Genomic DNA, 15,898 nt, shown 5'->3' with positions numbered 1-15,898 from the left:
GATCGCGAAATGTTCTGCGTTGGTCTTTTATTATTTCACACATTTTTTTTTTTCTTATTTTAATGTAAATCAATTAAATTGTTTACATTTTCTTGAATATATTATAAAATTACTAGTCTCGAAAACCTTGAATATTATGTATCAGTATTATTATTTTTTTTCATGCATTAAATATTTCTATAAATTACAATTATATAATATTAGAATATTATTGTAAAATTCTTGTAATAACTTTATCAAATATTAAACAATTTAGATTCAGTCATACTTGAATTCATTAGTGATAATTAAATTATTAATTAATTAAATTATATTTGTTGAATAACACATGTATGTGGAATTTAAGTAAAAGAAAAATCTTAATAAAACAAATTTCGTAATATCATTCCGTATTAAATTAAGAAAATGCCATTTATTTTATTAAAATGAAAAATACTAACCGGTTTTCAATAAATGTTTCTTCTAGGATTAACTTTGCTTCTTGACGTATAATACTTCCACGAGCCAAAGAGACGCAAACAGTACTATCTCGCCAAGGGCCAAACGACTCATGCGTCATACGGAAGGACATCTGTTGCCCTTTTCCCTCGACCCCTAATGTTCTTTTCGTTTCTCTCTTTAGCTATTGGTTTATGTCTCTTTTTTTTTGCTTTTTCGATTTTATTCTTTTTGACAAGAAATAAAAATTGTTCTTACATTTTTAATTAAAAATAAATATTCTGTAAATTCGATAAAATTGATTTATTAAATTAATTTCAATGTTGGAACAAAAGTTTGAAATATCGACTATAGTTAAAATTCCAATCCATAAATCGATGAATGTTAAGTTGCAGAGAAACATTTTTTTACATGGCCGCAAGATGGCATAAATTCTTTACATTTTATCTAGCTATATTTAAAAATTCACAAAGATGAATTGCAATAAAAAAAAAAAGATTTAACAGAAATTTGATATCTATATTTCTTTTATCTAATAATTCAAAATAATATTTTTACATAAACAAATAATACTGGCAAATTATTATTATATATACAATTTAATGAAATATAAATATACGGATCTATCGAAATAATTAAATTGAATATAAAATTAAAAATATTTTATTCATATATTTAAGTAATTGATTAGATTATAGATATAGATTACAATTATAAATTTTCAATTTAAATTTCTCATTGCAATTTTAAATTAATTCTTCGTTTTCTAATATTTACTAATGTTAAAAATTATTATAGATATAATAGTATAATAGAAAACCATAGACAAAACATTAGATAGACATGAAATGCAATTCATTTCTATATTTCTTATAATATTATTGATTAAAAATAAAGTAATATTATTATATTATATTATTATTGTTAGCATTAAATCTTAATATTAAAATCTGTGATTATATGTATATTATAATTATTTTGATAATTTAAAAATATTTATATTGTATATCATAGAAATAAATCAACGAAAATTGCATTTCATTTTATCAAATTTTAAATTAAATTAATTGTACAAATAGAAAAGTGTAAACAATATAGTTAAGAATTAATCTTATTTTATTTACATCTTAAAACAATTTTATTTAAAATTTTTATTTATTTGACATGAGTTCATAGCAATAAATAAAGTTATATCCTGAATTTACAGATCTTATATGTATACCTTCATAAGATCATATAGAAACTTACAATCATTATCATTATTGATATAGAATAAGTTATTATAAACGATTATAATATAATAATTTTTATTGTAAATTTATATTTTTTTAAATTTATAACTAATAATTTATATATTTTTATAAAAATTATTATATAATATATTTAAAATAATTAATTATGAATTATTTTTTCTGATAATATATATATTTTTTTAACGTAATGAAAAAAATTATTAATTTTATAAATTTTAATTATTTGTTTAAAATAATTGATATATAATTGATCGCAAGTAATTTTTTTAATTTTAAATTTCCATTTACGAGGCACGAAATCTTATAAAATATTAAGTCTATGCTATATCTTGTTTAGATCCAAATCGAATCAATGAAAAAAAAGTTATTTTGTTGCATAATAGATCACTAGCGCCATCAAGCAGCTAGTTTTGAAACACATAGCAAATATATCGAATTATCAAAGCTCAAGCGAGTTGAATGATATTGAAGTAACCGGTAGTGTTCATTTTTCACTGCCGTGGACTCGTTTTCTTTTTGACCCCCTTTATATTAGATAGTAAAGTATATTATAAAGAATGATGCAAGCTACTTTTTGGAGTTTAGTGACTACTTCTGGGAAAGTAAGTTAAAAAAGAAAATTATTCATTATCCAGTGACATGGATACATCACAATCTTCACTATCGAACCATACATACTTAATCTATTTCGTAACATCTTGAAGGACAAATGATTTTCTTGTATATTTCATTTAATTATTGACTTAACTATCTTTGCTATCAGTTTTTTTTAGATATAAATTATTAATCAGATATTTGAAAAAGCAAAATTAGTTTCTTAAATTCATTATTCAACGTAAAAGTGCATTTTTTTTTACCTGTTGGTTATGTCATCTATATTTGATTTTTTCAAAATTAAAAAGATGCAAAGATAAATAAAGTTAAAAAAATACTTTTTTAATTAACATTTTTCTTTTTCTAATTTTACCAGCCATCATGTGTCAAACGTATTGTACCTGGATTGATAGCTGCACAACAACGTAGATATACTAGTACTTTAGAAGCTGATCTTGTAGTAATAGGTGGTGGGCCTGGTGGATATGTTGCATCAATTAAAGCAGCACAATTGGGAATGAAAACAATTTGCATAGAAAAAGATGAAACTTTAGGTGGAACTTGTCTTAATGTTGGATGCATTCCATCAAAATCTTTGTTAAACAATTCACATTATTATCATATGACACATGGAGATTTACAAAATCGTGGCATTATAAGTATTTAATTTATTTATAATTTCTTCTTTTTTAAATTAAAAATTTAACTCATTCATAATTTAATCATAATTTAACTATTATTTCTTTTTTCTTGCAGTTGAAAATGTTAAGCTTAATCTTGATAAAGTGATGGAACAAAAACGGAATGTAATAAAAGCTTTAACAGGTGGTATTGCTGGCTTATTTAAAAAGAATAAAATAGAGTGGGTAAAAGGTCATGGAAAAATTACTGGTCCAAATCAAGTAGTTGCACTTAGTCCAGATGGTTCAGTAGTAAGCACAATTAATACTAAAAATATTATAATTGCCACTGGCAGTGAAGTTACACCATTTCCGGGTATAGAATTCGATGAAAAACAAATTCTTTCATCTACCGGAGCTTTATCATTAGATAATATACCTAAAAAATTTATAGTAATTGGTGCTGGTGTCATTGGATTGGAATTAGGCTCAGTTTGGCAGAGGTATTTTTCTTATCGAAATTAAATATATGGAATGTAAATGATCTTTAATTGCTTTAATTATTAATTACTAGGTTTGGTTCACAAGTAACAGCAATTGAATATTCACCATCTATTGGTGGAGTAGCTATCGACCATGAAGTTAGTCAAACATTACAAAAAATTTTAAGTAAACAAGGCTTAAACTTTAAATTGGGAACAAAAGTTACTGGTGCAAAAAAAACAGGCAATGAAATTATTGTTTCTGTTGAAGATGCAAAAGATCCTAGCAAGAAAGAGGATATTTCTTGCAATGTGCTTTTAATTTGTATTGGCAGAAGGGCATATACATGGAATTTAGGATTAGAAGATATAGGAATTGAAAGAGACAAATTAGGTCGAGTTCCTGTAAATAACAGATTCCAAACAGTAATACCTAGGTAAGTATATGTTGTTTTTTTTTTTCTTATATATTTTTTTTATTTTTTTAATTCGTATAATATTATGTGTAAAATTACTTTTATATAGTATTTATGCTATTGGAGATTGTATCCATGGACCAATGTTGGCTCATAAAGCTGAAGAAGAGGGTATTATTACAGTTGAAGGCATTGCCGGAGGTAATAAGATACATATATATATATATATATTGTATATTGCTAATAAGTTGATATACAGAAAAATATAGAATCTAAGATAAGCCAACTTAAACAAGCATATAGTCGAACATATAATCGAGTCATATGCATTCTTATAATTAGCTAAATTCATCATATCTATTAACATAACTATCATCGAGCATATATCAATATATGTTACGTTTAGTAAGGCAAATAGTTTACCACCCGCACGCCTTTCCAGATACCAACTTACTAGCAGTGCATCATACTTTTGTATACTGAAAAATTTATAAAAATTATACATTTGTACAGGTGCCATTCATATCGATTACAATTGTGTACCTAATGTAATATATACACATCCAGAAGTTGGTTGGGTTGGCAAAACAGAGGAAGATTTAAAAAAAGAAGGTGTTGAGTACAAAGTTGGGAAATTCCCACATTTAGCAAATTCCAGAGCAAAAACGAATCTCGAAACGGATGGTTTTGTTAAAGTATTAGCAGATAAAAATACAGACAGATTATTGGGAGTACATATGATTGGTTCAGTTGCTGGTGAATTGATTAATGAAGCAGTTCTTGCAATAGAATATGGAGCAAGTGCAGAAGATGTTGCAAGGACATGTCATGCACATCCAGTAAGTATTACAACAATATATAATCAAACATTAAATATTGAATATTGATTTTATCATTTACAGACATGTTCGGAAGCCTTTAAAGAAGCCTGCTTAGCCGCATATTTTGGAAAACCTATCAATTTTTAAATCAATAAATCGATAAACGAAGCATTAATAATATAATTCATCGTAGCTTCGATCTAGTCTACACTCAATTTGAAACGCGCTGTATACATTTGGTCTAGGTCTTTGTCATCATTTATTTTACTTTATATAAGGACAAAAACTGTACATAAAACTTTAAGAGAATTTATGAAATTTATATTTTATAGTAGATTTACTTTTGTTTCTTGATAATTGTATTTATTTTAAATAAATGGATAATATACTACAAAAAGTAGGAATGTAAAAGAGTTGTTTTTAATTTTATATGTTGCAGTAATAAGTGCAGTAATAAGTAGAGATAAATTTTTATAACGTTATTATCAAAATCTTTTTCTTGATTTTATAAAAACGTATTCTCATACTTTAGATTATAAGATTATAAGATTATAAGATTCAAAGTATAATATATTCATGATAGTAAATGATCAAATAGATGCGTAATTTATGAACAATTATATTTTTTTCTTTGAAATATAAACTTTTTTGATATTTACAAATAACTATCCAAATCGAAATAAAATTATAAAAAATAAATTTAAATTTGGAAGAACAAGCCAAAATTAGTGACTAAATACGTTCCTGAAGAACACGTGACCAAAGCAGCAGTAGCGGCGTTGCCGGCAATCAGCGACAACTCGTAGTGGCCATCGGCAACATTGCTCAACGCCAGAGAGAGAGAGCTGTGAGGGTGGCACTTGTGCGGCAAACACACCCAATGTTTGTGTTTTCGAATTTTTCGTGATACTACGAGTGGTTGGTGGCCGTTTGGCAAGGCATGTAGCACCGTTATTGAATCGTTCGAGATGTGGATGACGACGAAAACCAAATACGCCGTCGGTGAGTTCTCGAAGATGTTCTTTCGCTATTAACGCGCGGCATCGACCCGCGGATCTGTCAAACCGCTCGTGTCTTATCCGCGCGATTCTTTCGCGAGATCAGTGATAGTCGGATATTGTCGCTTAACAATTGACAACTCCATACCGCTGTGTATAGACTGCATCGCGATTTTCTTCTCACGCGTCAGGTATTTTAGTGTCAATGATTTGATTAATAAATATCTTGAATTCTTTTGATTATGCTATCGCATAATACGCTCAAGATATGATATTGCGACTATAATTGTATTGTTACGTGTTTGTATATAATAATATATATATAAATATACACACATATATCGTATGCTACTATTTTATTACGTATCTTCGACTCCCATTCATGCATTGATCGTGGAAGAGTAGTAAGCAGAGTCCGATAAAACGACTAATGCTGAATTGTGAAACTTTGTCTATCAGATTTTGATTTTTGTTTTCTTTTTTTTTTATTTCTTTTTTTCTTATTTTTTATTTTTTCTTATTACATCTATACATATCACAAAATCAACAAAAATATAATTTCATTATATGTGATAACTTCAAAAGTAATTGTTGTAATTAACTTTCGAAAATTTCTCTCAATAGATGCTAGTATTAGTTTTAAATTATAGAGACAAAAATATTTTTATCTTCTTTATTGACTATTTCTTTATATACAGATTTAAATATTAATAAAGTTTCAATATTAATTTATCGAATTTTGTTTCATAGTCAGGTGATAATTCTTTTAAATTGAAAACTCTCTGTAAAGATCTTGAATTATATCTAATTGTTTTTTCTTTGTTTCTTTCATTTGTTTCGTCTGGGATAGACGACGTCAACAGACTTGCATCCGCGCGCGTCCAGTGTTTTTAATGTTAATTCCTCTAGACTACTCTCAATATTTACAGCAGGCGGATATAACATCTTCGTTAGTCAGACTAATTCTTCTTTTTCCTGTTGCTAATTCTTCTCTTGGCATTTAAAATGTAGACGTTTTATCGTCTTCTTTAAATGAGATTAAAGATAAAGTTTCGAGGTTTTTAGCAATTTTCTGTTAAAAAAGTCATCTATATATATATGACTAAAATGTACACTTGACACGTATTGCTCTACAAACTCTGAAGAGATACTTACAACGACCACGGTGAAATGAAAAATGTGCGTGAAATGCATGAAGTGTCGTTGAGATTTGAACGCGACTGTGAAACTTTTGATCAAAATCACTTTTATTTAAATTACATATCCTATTCTGAATACAAAATTTGCATGACAAACAAATTGCAAATATTCCAAATCGTTATATCTTCATTTATTATTTCTATGAAAAAAGAAAGAATTATTCATTGAACGAAAAGTGTTTTTTATCGAATAAATAATTCTTTTGTTTTTCATGAATGTTGCTCGCGACGTTTGTTTATTTCAATTAATTAATTTTGCTCAGAATAATAATTAGAATGTCGAAGAATCAATTGAACACGGTATCCGTGATCAACCGGAAATGCTCCCACTGTTTCAAATTGAACGCAAACTTGCAACGCGTCGCATCGCGTCGTATCGCGTTTGTGTTACGTTGTGCCGCGTCAATTGCAGACCGAAACGGAGAGAAAAATTAACAATGTTTCGTGACGTTTCAAGAGTCGAATGACTGTTCGCAGTCTATAGAAGAACCAATGCGTCATGAGAGTTGACTAATCTTTGATTTTATTTTATACGCGAATCACCTTTCATTATGAGTTTTGTATATTTTTCACGATTTAAGGTTACGTTGACACATTCCAAACATACAATTCTAATTTCTACAAGATCATCATAAATTTTCTCAAGCAATCTTACTTTCAAATTATACATTAATTTGTTAAGATATAATTTTACCTTAAAGATGTGTATCTAATTAACACGAAGAATATATAACAAGTATATTCGTTAAACACAGAATAAATGCATTGAAAATTATACTATGAATTGAAAATTGAATTACATTATGCAGTGATAATTGATTTTTTTGAAAAATCGATAATATTAGTGTTTTAAATATATTTAGAAATGTAAATATTTTATTGATCACACTATATAATATTTTTGTTGTTTTAAATGTTTTACTTAAACATTTTAATAAATAAAAACATAGGAAGGTAATTTCTTTTTTCAAAAATATACACAATAAATATACTTGTCATAACAAAAAATTTCCATTTCGTTATGGCAATTATGTTACTAAAAACACTAATAACAAATTAATCATAATGATTTTAATCATAAATGTTTCTGGCACAATATTTCATTCCAAATAGAAATAATATCGATTGTTTTATCGTATATTATGTCTTTCAGTGATAAGATTATTCTTTGTTCAGATATAATTTAATTTGTCGATATCTTTTTTTATTTATGTTTTCTCAAGATTACATTATGGAAAACATACTTCTGTGGAAATTTTTATATCTCATATTTTTTTATACTTTTCGTTAAATTTTTTTTAAAACTTTTCGCTTCCGGAACTATTTAAAGTATCAAAGAATAATATATTTAGTTTCACATAGTTGGTTACCTTTCTAATAATTATACACAATATTTTCTCGACGATTGCTGCACTATGATTAAGCAATCATTCCTAATGATTCCTGTGAAACAAGAATCAAACAAATGCGTGGACGTACTAGAATCGGCTAAACATCTAAAGTCTCATAAATCAATTCCGCCAATGTTATTACGTTTTATCACGTAATATTGAAAAAGTTTCCTTCTGAAATATATTCTAATTTTCTACTGATAAAAATGAGAATAATCAGATGCTCTTTGTTTTTTTTTTTTTATAAATTTTTCAAAGAGTGTTAGAATTTTCAGGAATTTTCAGAAATTGTAAATTTTGTTCTGGATAATGGTGGACTCATAATAAGCATGGCAAGCATTGAATCTATAATAAATATAATCTTCTTCAAATATTTATTAAAAAATTGCATCATCGAAATAAATTCTTATTCAAATAATTATTTAAATGAAATTTTGCTTTTATTTTTTTATTTGTTATGTTAATTTATTTATTTTAAATAATACTTTAATTTATTATATTTTAATTATTTAATATATTATTTTAAATATTACTTGAATAATATAATAATAATAATATATTTGAAAAGTTATTTTGATATTTGTTATTTTATTTAATATCTAAATATTCATTCATTTGATTTCTATTTACCATTTTTCTTTTGTCTAAATTTAATTGTAACTATATGTTTTTTTCTTCTATATTTTTCGATGTATGCACTTCTCTTGATCGATATGAAATCTATTTTCGTATATAGATTTTTGAATTTATTGAATTTTGAAAAATTATTGAAATTAATTATTGAAATTAAAACTTGAATGATTCAAAAGTATTGAACATGGATACACAGTAAGGGATAAATAAAAATTATAGTCTCATATTTCTTCCATATATCTTACATTTTTATATTCGTCTTTTCTGACATCCGACTGCCAAAGTAATTTGCATCGATCTGAGGACCATTTCGTCCTCCAACTCGAAATGTTCTCGATAAAGTGGTCCAGTCCACTTTTTGTCCCGTTGGTCCGATCCAGTTTTGCTGTAAAAGGCAGAAATATATTTTTCAGACGACCGTTTATCCGAGCAACGTGAAGCGACATGATGACAACGAAGCTCGTTTCAGACCGCGGTTTCTCTATCCATTGTCGATATACACGATACACGAGGAAAACTCCGTCACACAGAGAAAGAGAGGATAACTTACAGAGAGCGTTTATATAGAACGTCACGAAGCTTTGTGGTTATCGCCGTCGTTTATTCTTCCTCTTCCGGTACCATCTTCCAATAGAAATCGTCAGCCCTTTAACGAAAACTGTGCCAAACGAAACGTGTTTCTCGTTTGACGAACCCGATACGAGTGAAACACGGTTTTCGAGGAGGAATAAGAATGGCTACAAATTAATCCTTTTTTTTTTTGAATCATGCTGTATCTTCGAAGATTTTTATATTCTAATATAATAATTCCAGTTTCAATGTAGTTTTTTTTTATCAATTTTTTGATCAATTTTTTGATCATTTTATCGAATATTTTGCGATGCAAAGTTACAACTTAATATCCATTTTTTATTACTCGTGTAATCTATGAAGGCAGATAGTTAAACTGCTGTATTGAGATTATTTGTACATCTCACATTGGAAAATTAATTTTTAGTAATATTAAAATTACAAATTTAAATTATTAAACTAAGATAATAATTAGTACATTTGTATTACATAATTATTCTCTATATATATTACATATATATTCTCAGATTAAAATTAATCGTAAGAAAATTTATATTTTATTTTTATTTTGGCCAGAAATTTTTTAGTTGAAACATAGCGCAATGCAGTAGAAGTGTCAATAAACCTATTTTGCTGTTACGGAACTCTATCCGCGTCACGATTAAACTATAATCTTTCAATCTAACAATCTAAACTATTCTCGCGACTATGTTCCCGCGTATTGTTTCTTTCGCTGATTAACATTGCGCCAATCTTCGTAGTTTTTGACTTTTATCGTAACTGCGGATTCCCTACATTCACGATTTGCCCACGCTTGTTTTCACTCGGTCAATTGTCACTGGCTATTGTCGCCAATTTCTCGACGACCTGAGAACATTGTTGCTCAACCTTTTTTAGGTTAACGATACAGTTCAAAAGTTGTTAGGTTATGTTATAATCTTTGGGATGAAAATTTTATTCACTTGAAATGAAAGTATATTTTAAAACGTGTATGTGTTTTAATTTATTATTCATTTAATCTTTTCTTGAAATTAATAAAATAATATATTTCAAGATTTATAAAGTTGTTACGATTTTTCTGATATTATTATTGGTGATTGATTATATGATCGATTAATTAATTATCGAAATATTATCGATAGTTCCTGATATATCGATAGGTATCGTTTACGGATAGAAGTAACTAAAATTTTTACTTTTTGTTATTATTAAAGTTATTATTAAAGCACATAAAAATTATTATTTACAATAAGTTGCAATAATAAAGATAAATAAATTTTATTGAAAAACTAATTGTAATCTATTTCCATTCATGTTATTGTTGATTTTATTGATATATTTAATACTGACCAATTTAATAGTAATAAATATCACATTTTTCTATATTTATTTAATAAAATTTTATATTTTTATACATTTAATTAATAATTAAATAAAATTTTAATAAAATTCTATTATACACTTGAAATATTTTCACAATATATTATTGTATCGTGATATATAGGTTAGAAAGCAGTGACCTAGAGAAATCACGACAACTTCATGTTATTTCAAAGAGGATATTCTGCCAGAAGAATTACTTTTGCGTGAGAAAAAAAATTACTATTGCATTTCGATACAAACGAGTTTTCTTTTTCCCTTCTAATTAAAAAGTACATCTGTCAAATTAATGGAAGAGCTTCCGTAGACGTTGGTCTCAAAGTCTTTTCATCTTTCGTTGGAAAAAAAGATGCTTCTTTGGAAGCAAACTTGGCAAATTCACAAAATACCTCGATATTAAAATATACCTTCTTCCAAGTGGTTTCATATCAAAGAAATCGAAAAAGTTCGATGTCGATGTTTTCAAGATTATCGAAATATTCGTAAAATATTTTGAATTTTTTTTCCACGATAAAATAATTCAGAAAATTTAACAAATTGATTACAATATAAATCAAACATTCTTTTATGATTATTAATATAATTAATGATTGAAAATGATTCGTGTAAGTGAATTTAAATTTATATAATTTTCATTGTATGATTATGAAATTTTTAGAAAAATAAAGATAATATGTACAAAATAATTTTTCGAATAATACAATAAATTATGAAAATTGCAAGCAAGCAATTTTATTTGCCCATTATTTTTTTTTTTTTCCTCGATTATTATATACATTGGAATCACTATAATATATGATTGGATCGAAGGAAGAAAAAAGTTTCGTTCTCTCAGCGAAACGATTTTCCGATCGTAGTCTGCCTCGTAACAATTGCTCAATTAACTCGTCCTGACGCAAGCAGTTCGTTCTCTACGAATGGAATAGCAACCGCGTATCTTGAGGATTATTTTCCACGATAGTTGATCGCTATTGATTTACGTAAATAAATATACATACAGTGGCGAGAATATAAATAGGAAAGGTCTCCATTCCATTGGTATATAAAAGATATAAGGATATTTATATTTTGAGTGAGTCACAAGTACTGTCCAATAACACAAAAATTATACAGAAATTGCAAAATAGAGGACATAGGATCAATATTATCTGTTTTTTACAGATAAACATGAAGAGGACATGATAAAGGTTAATTTTATTTTTTAAATAGAATGAAATAATATTTTTTAATATGCTAATTGAGACAAATGATCATTTTCTATAAAAAATTATTGATTTTAATTTTATTAAAGATTAATTAATTATTTTTTTTACATACCAAATAATTTAAAAGTGAATTTGAAATAGTCATATTACGCAATTCATCTTATTTGTATAATATATTTTAATTCTTCAAATTATGTAAAAAAAAAAATGAATCTTTTTATGGTAATTAGTTCAATTAGTGAAATTAAAAATAAACATTGGCTTATTTAAATGTTCACCTTTATATATATAGAGATACATATATTCAAATTGAATATTTAAATTATTTCTAATTATTATTAAAGCGAAGAAAAAGTGATTAAGAAAAATTTAAATAGTTTCAAGATCTGTACATATGATAATCATAAAAAGAAATTTTTCTAAAGTCATTCTGAAGATCTTTTTTAAATATTTTGCACGTTAACATGTTTTTTAATAAAGCATTAAAACAAAATCTAGAATCAAAAACTAATATTATTTTTTAATTATTTGTATAATTAGTTTTAAGTCAAATATTCTTCATAATATTTTTATATCTATTATTGAATATCAATCGTAATATCGATTATCATTTATTATTACAAATTTTTTTCAATTATCCATTGTTATCTATTAATTTAATATGTTATAATTTACTTTTTTATAATAAATCATTTTTTTCATTTTTCCTCTCTCTTTTTTTTCTTAATTTTTTTTTCTCTTTAATCTTTCAAAATCGAACCACTTTATCAATAACATTGTAACAGATATTTCAAATTATATAAAAAAAATATATATGCGATTTCATTAAAAATTACATATCATTCCATTAATTTTTTTTTTTTTTTTTCTATAAAAAATAAATGTTCGATTTAAACGATACATCTTATATAAGAACGTTAATTCCACAGTTTTATGATTTGATTCAATCGACAATTGACGAATGAACAATTAATTAAATTCTCGCCTGATATAAGAAATCTGATTCCTTATCGTATCAGACTATTGTATAAGTTATCTTCTCAAGGCTGTCCATATTTTTCATTGCAGTAACTTTCATCTGATATAAGATTATTTTTGCGCGAACAATTCAACTGCCACCTATTGTGCAAAGATATTAACAGTATGAGATGACACAATAGCGAATAAAGTACAGTAGTCCTTGCATAAATGACAGTATGTAATACTCACTTCATTAGTCAATACCAATTATACAGAATGTTAATGTATTCGTGAGGCATTTTTAAAAGATTAAGAAATTAAAACAAATACAAAAGCGATATAACGAGACAGCTTTATTCCACGTTCATTTTCCTTCATTTAATGTAAACTTAAATTGTTGTAATTTAAAAAATATGCTTCAATCGATATTTTTTGTATACAAACTTTTGTATTTGATTTAGTCTTTTAGAATTAATCCTTTTAAAAAATAATCCATGAATGTAAAAGAAATTTTGACGTATGTAAAAACGATTGAATTTTTAAAGTTCAAACAATAAGATAAGGAAATGCGATAGTGAGAAGAAGTGAACAATGAATAAGTGACATATAGAATGAGAAATACATATAGATTTATAATATCATTATAATCAATTTAAGATCATTTTAACTATATTATGTTTTTTCATCAGTAAATATAAGAAAAAAAATCAAAATTACATGAATTAAATTTTTATCCAAACTATTTATTAAGTATTATTAAAAATTAAGTATTATTAAAAGAAAAAAATTAAGTATTATTAAAAGAGTCAATTTGTCAAACTTAGATGCATTAAATCTTGCAATTGAACTGATTCCAAAGTTATCTATTAAATGGGGATAACAGATTGTCTGTTAGTTTTATAACCTACCATTTTTAGAGGCGTTATTGTACTTATTTCCCTCTTATCGCTCACTAACACGCGATATTATAGATATGATCTTATCTGTGATGTAATACTTTCAGCCAATGCATATTTATTTTATAAATATATTGTGTCTATCGAAAATAGTAAAGTTAGATAACTAATCGAGATGATACAATATAAATATATAAGTTTTATAAATTCTAGATCATCGTTATCATTCTAAAAGATATTGACACGAAATGAACTATGTTTTGACTCTCTTTCTCTTTCCTTTTTTATTATTCTTATCCTTGTTCGGCAAAATACAAATAAAATTTCAAATTGTTTGCTCGAATATTGGAAATGAATGTGATTCCATTAATATTTCATAAATATTTCTAATTTGGATATCAATTTTCGAATAATTATTTAACTTTTATTGTAATTACTTCCCAACTGCAATTCAACATTCATCTTCGCTTATATACAATTTTTTATTTCATTTTCTTGCATCCTCTTCTTTGAAAAGTTGCATATCTAAGTACTTTAATTTGTTTTTCCTGAAGATTCTTTCTGGAAGAATTTTATCTAGAAATTTAATACATGATTAATTTTTTTTCTTTTAAAATATTATTTACCATTTATAAAAATCAAACATAGCTTTCAGAGAGAAATTTTATGCCATTTTCTAATATTTAATTAATCAAAATTGAAAAAAATTAATTTTTATCATAAATCTTGTTAATTGATCAATGATAAAAGAAACAATAAAATTAAAAATAACCTAATTGTGTACTGTTATTATATTATATCATTTTGTCTATTTATATCTCATTTTTATCCTAATACATATATAGCATCTAAATCAGAATCAGATAATACCAATCTTCAGAAATCTATTTCTCTAGGTATGTTTAGGCATAGTCTCGGACAATAGTCATATTCAAATATTATTGTTTGTTGTATTTTCTTTTTCTGTGTTGTTGTTTCTTTAATATATCTAGGATTATGGAAATTTTGGTCATTATATTTTATTTTAGAATTCTGAAGAAGAAAAATAACTTATAAGTAAATAAATTTACGATTTAAAAGTTCATTAAATATATATTTTTGTGCCGAATTCTGTGACAAAACATGTTCAAACTTATATATTTTTATCAGTTTCTTTATTTCAATAGTCAAATATCACTTTGAATAATATTTGTCATTTTATTTGTTTCTTCAGCAATTATTTTATGTAATCATTTGAATTGAATGTACTAAATGCTTTCTAACCTAACTTTATTCTCAAGCATAGTCATGCTTAAAGATATGATAAATAAAATAAAATTTTTTATTCAAAATATACACTATTTTTTGAAGACAATATTTTTCTTGAACGATTCAGTGAATTGTAGAAATCGTATACCTGATTCAGCTTCGAAATTATCGTAGTGAAAAATCTCGGAAAACTTTATCGATGCCTTCCTTTAATGCGTAGTAGAATATCTCTCGAGTCGTGAAATACATAGTTCGAAGAATTTTTGGGAACAGGAACATTCGTATATCGATTACCTCAAATTTTTCCAACGATTTTTTAACGATTCTTTGACTTTCCTTATCTCTCAATTTTCAATATTTTTTATGTATCTCTTTTATACCTGTCTGTTCAATCACTGATTAAAGAAATTTATTAAAAAAAGATAAATTTTTATAAATTAATTTAATTTAATTTAATCTGCATGTTTTTTTTAAATTAATTATTTTAATGAAAGAAATTCACTAAAAAAAAATTAGTTTTTACAAGTTTATATCTATCATAATTACCGTCCATTCTTAACCTCTTTTCTTTTTAACCTCTCTAGAGTGGAAAAAATTAAAATATCATTTTCTAGTTAAAACTTGTAAATTTGTTACAATTAATTTAGTTTGTTACTTATAGAACTTGTTACAATTAATTTAAATTTAATTACATACAAATCTTATCTTACATAACTTTAGGAAAAGAATATTATGATATTGAAAATTATGATTTGAAAATTGATATATATACATATTTCCTGCTGTTTACTCGC

The 15,898-nt window shown here is 25.6% G+C and overlaps 2 protein-coding genes across 5 annotated transcripts in view; both read left to right on the top strand.

Annotated features, from left to right (window-relative positions):
* The first annotated feature begins 2,144 nt into the window (after positions 1-2,144).
* LOC122711768 (dihydrolipoyl dehydrogenase, mitochondrial) lies at positions 2,145-5,035 on the top strand. The gene is made up of 7 exons (XM_043930802.1): positions 2,145-2,293; positions 2,662-2,944; positions 3,042-3,408; positions 3,480-3,824; positions 3,913-4,004; positions 4,317-4,642; positions 4,706-5,035. The coding sequence occupies exons 1-7, from the start codon at positions 2,249-2,251 to the stop codon at positions 4,769-4,771; spliced, it is 1,524 nt and encodes a 507-aa protein (XP_043786737.1). The 5' UTR covers positions 2,145-2,248; the 3' UTR covers positions 4,772-5,035.
* Positions 5,036-5,443: 408 nt separating this feature from the next.
* The window catches only part of LOC122711698 (dedicator of cytokinesis protein 3), a 51,417-nt gene continuing 40,962 nt past the window's right edge, over positions 5,444-15,898 (top strand). For 2 of the 4 annotated variants that reach the window (XM_043930707.1, XM_043930706.1), the window contains exon 1: positions 5,444-5,626. In XM_043930707.1, coding sequence (XP_043786642.1) covers positions 5,593-5,626 — 34 coding nt within the window. In that variant the 5' untranslated portion in view covers positions 5,444-5,592. The remainder of the gene's footprint in view (positions 5,627-15,898) is intronic. The other 2 variants (XM_043930709.1, XM_043930708.1) reach the window with 1 other exon arrangement.

This window comes from Apis laboriosa, unplaced genomic scaffold (genome assembly GCF_014066325.1).
Source record: "Apis laboriosa isolate Shangri-la unplaced genomic scaffold, ASM1406632v1 scaffold17_cov146, whole genome shotgun sequence".
Classification (NCBI taxonomy): domain Eukaryota; kingdom Metazoa; phylum Arthropoda; class Insecta; order Hymenoptera; family Apidae; genus Apis; species Apis laboriosa.
Note: the sequence above shows the minus strand (reverse complement) of the source record. Positions and strands in the feature narration are given on the sequence as shown.

Excerpts from the sequence above, each read along its gene's own strand:
- LOC122711768 (XM_043930802.1), top strand. The coding sequence starts at position 2,249 with ATGATGCAAGCTACTTTTTGGAGTTTAGTGACTACTTCTGGGAAA. Across the intron at positions 3,409-3,479 it reads TTAGGCTCAGTTTGGCAGAG|GTTTGGTTCACAAGTAACAG; the intron begins GTATTTTTCTTA and ends ATTAATTACTAG. Across the intron at positions 3,825-3,912 it reads TTCCAAACAGTAATACCTAG|TATTTATGCTATTGGAGATT; the intron begins GTAAGTATATGT and ends ACTTTTATATAG.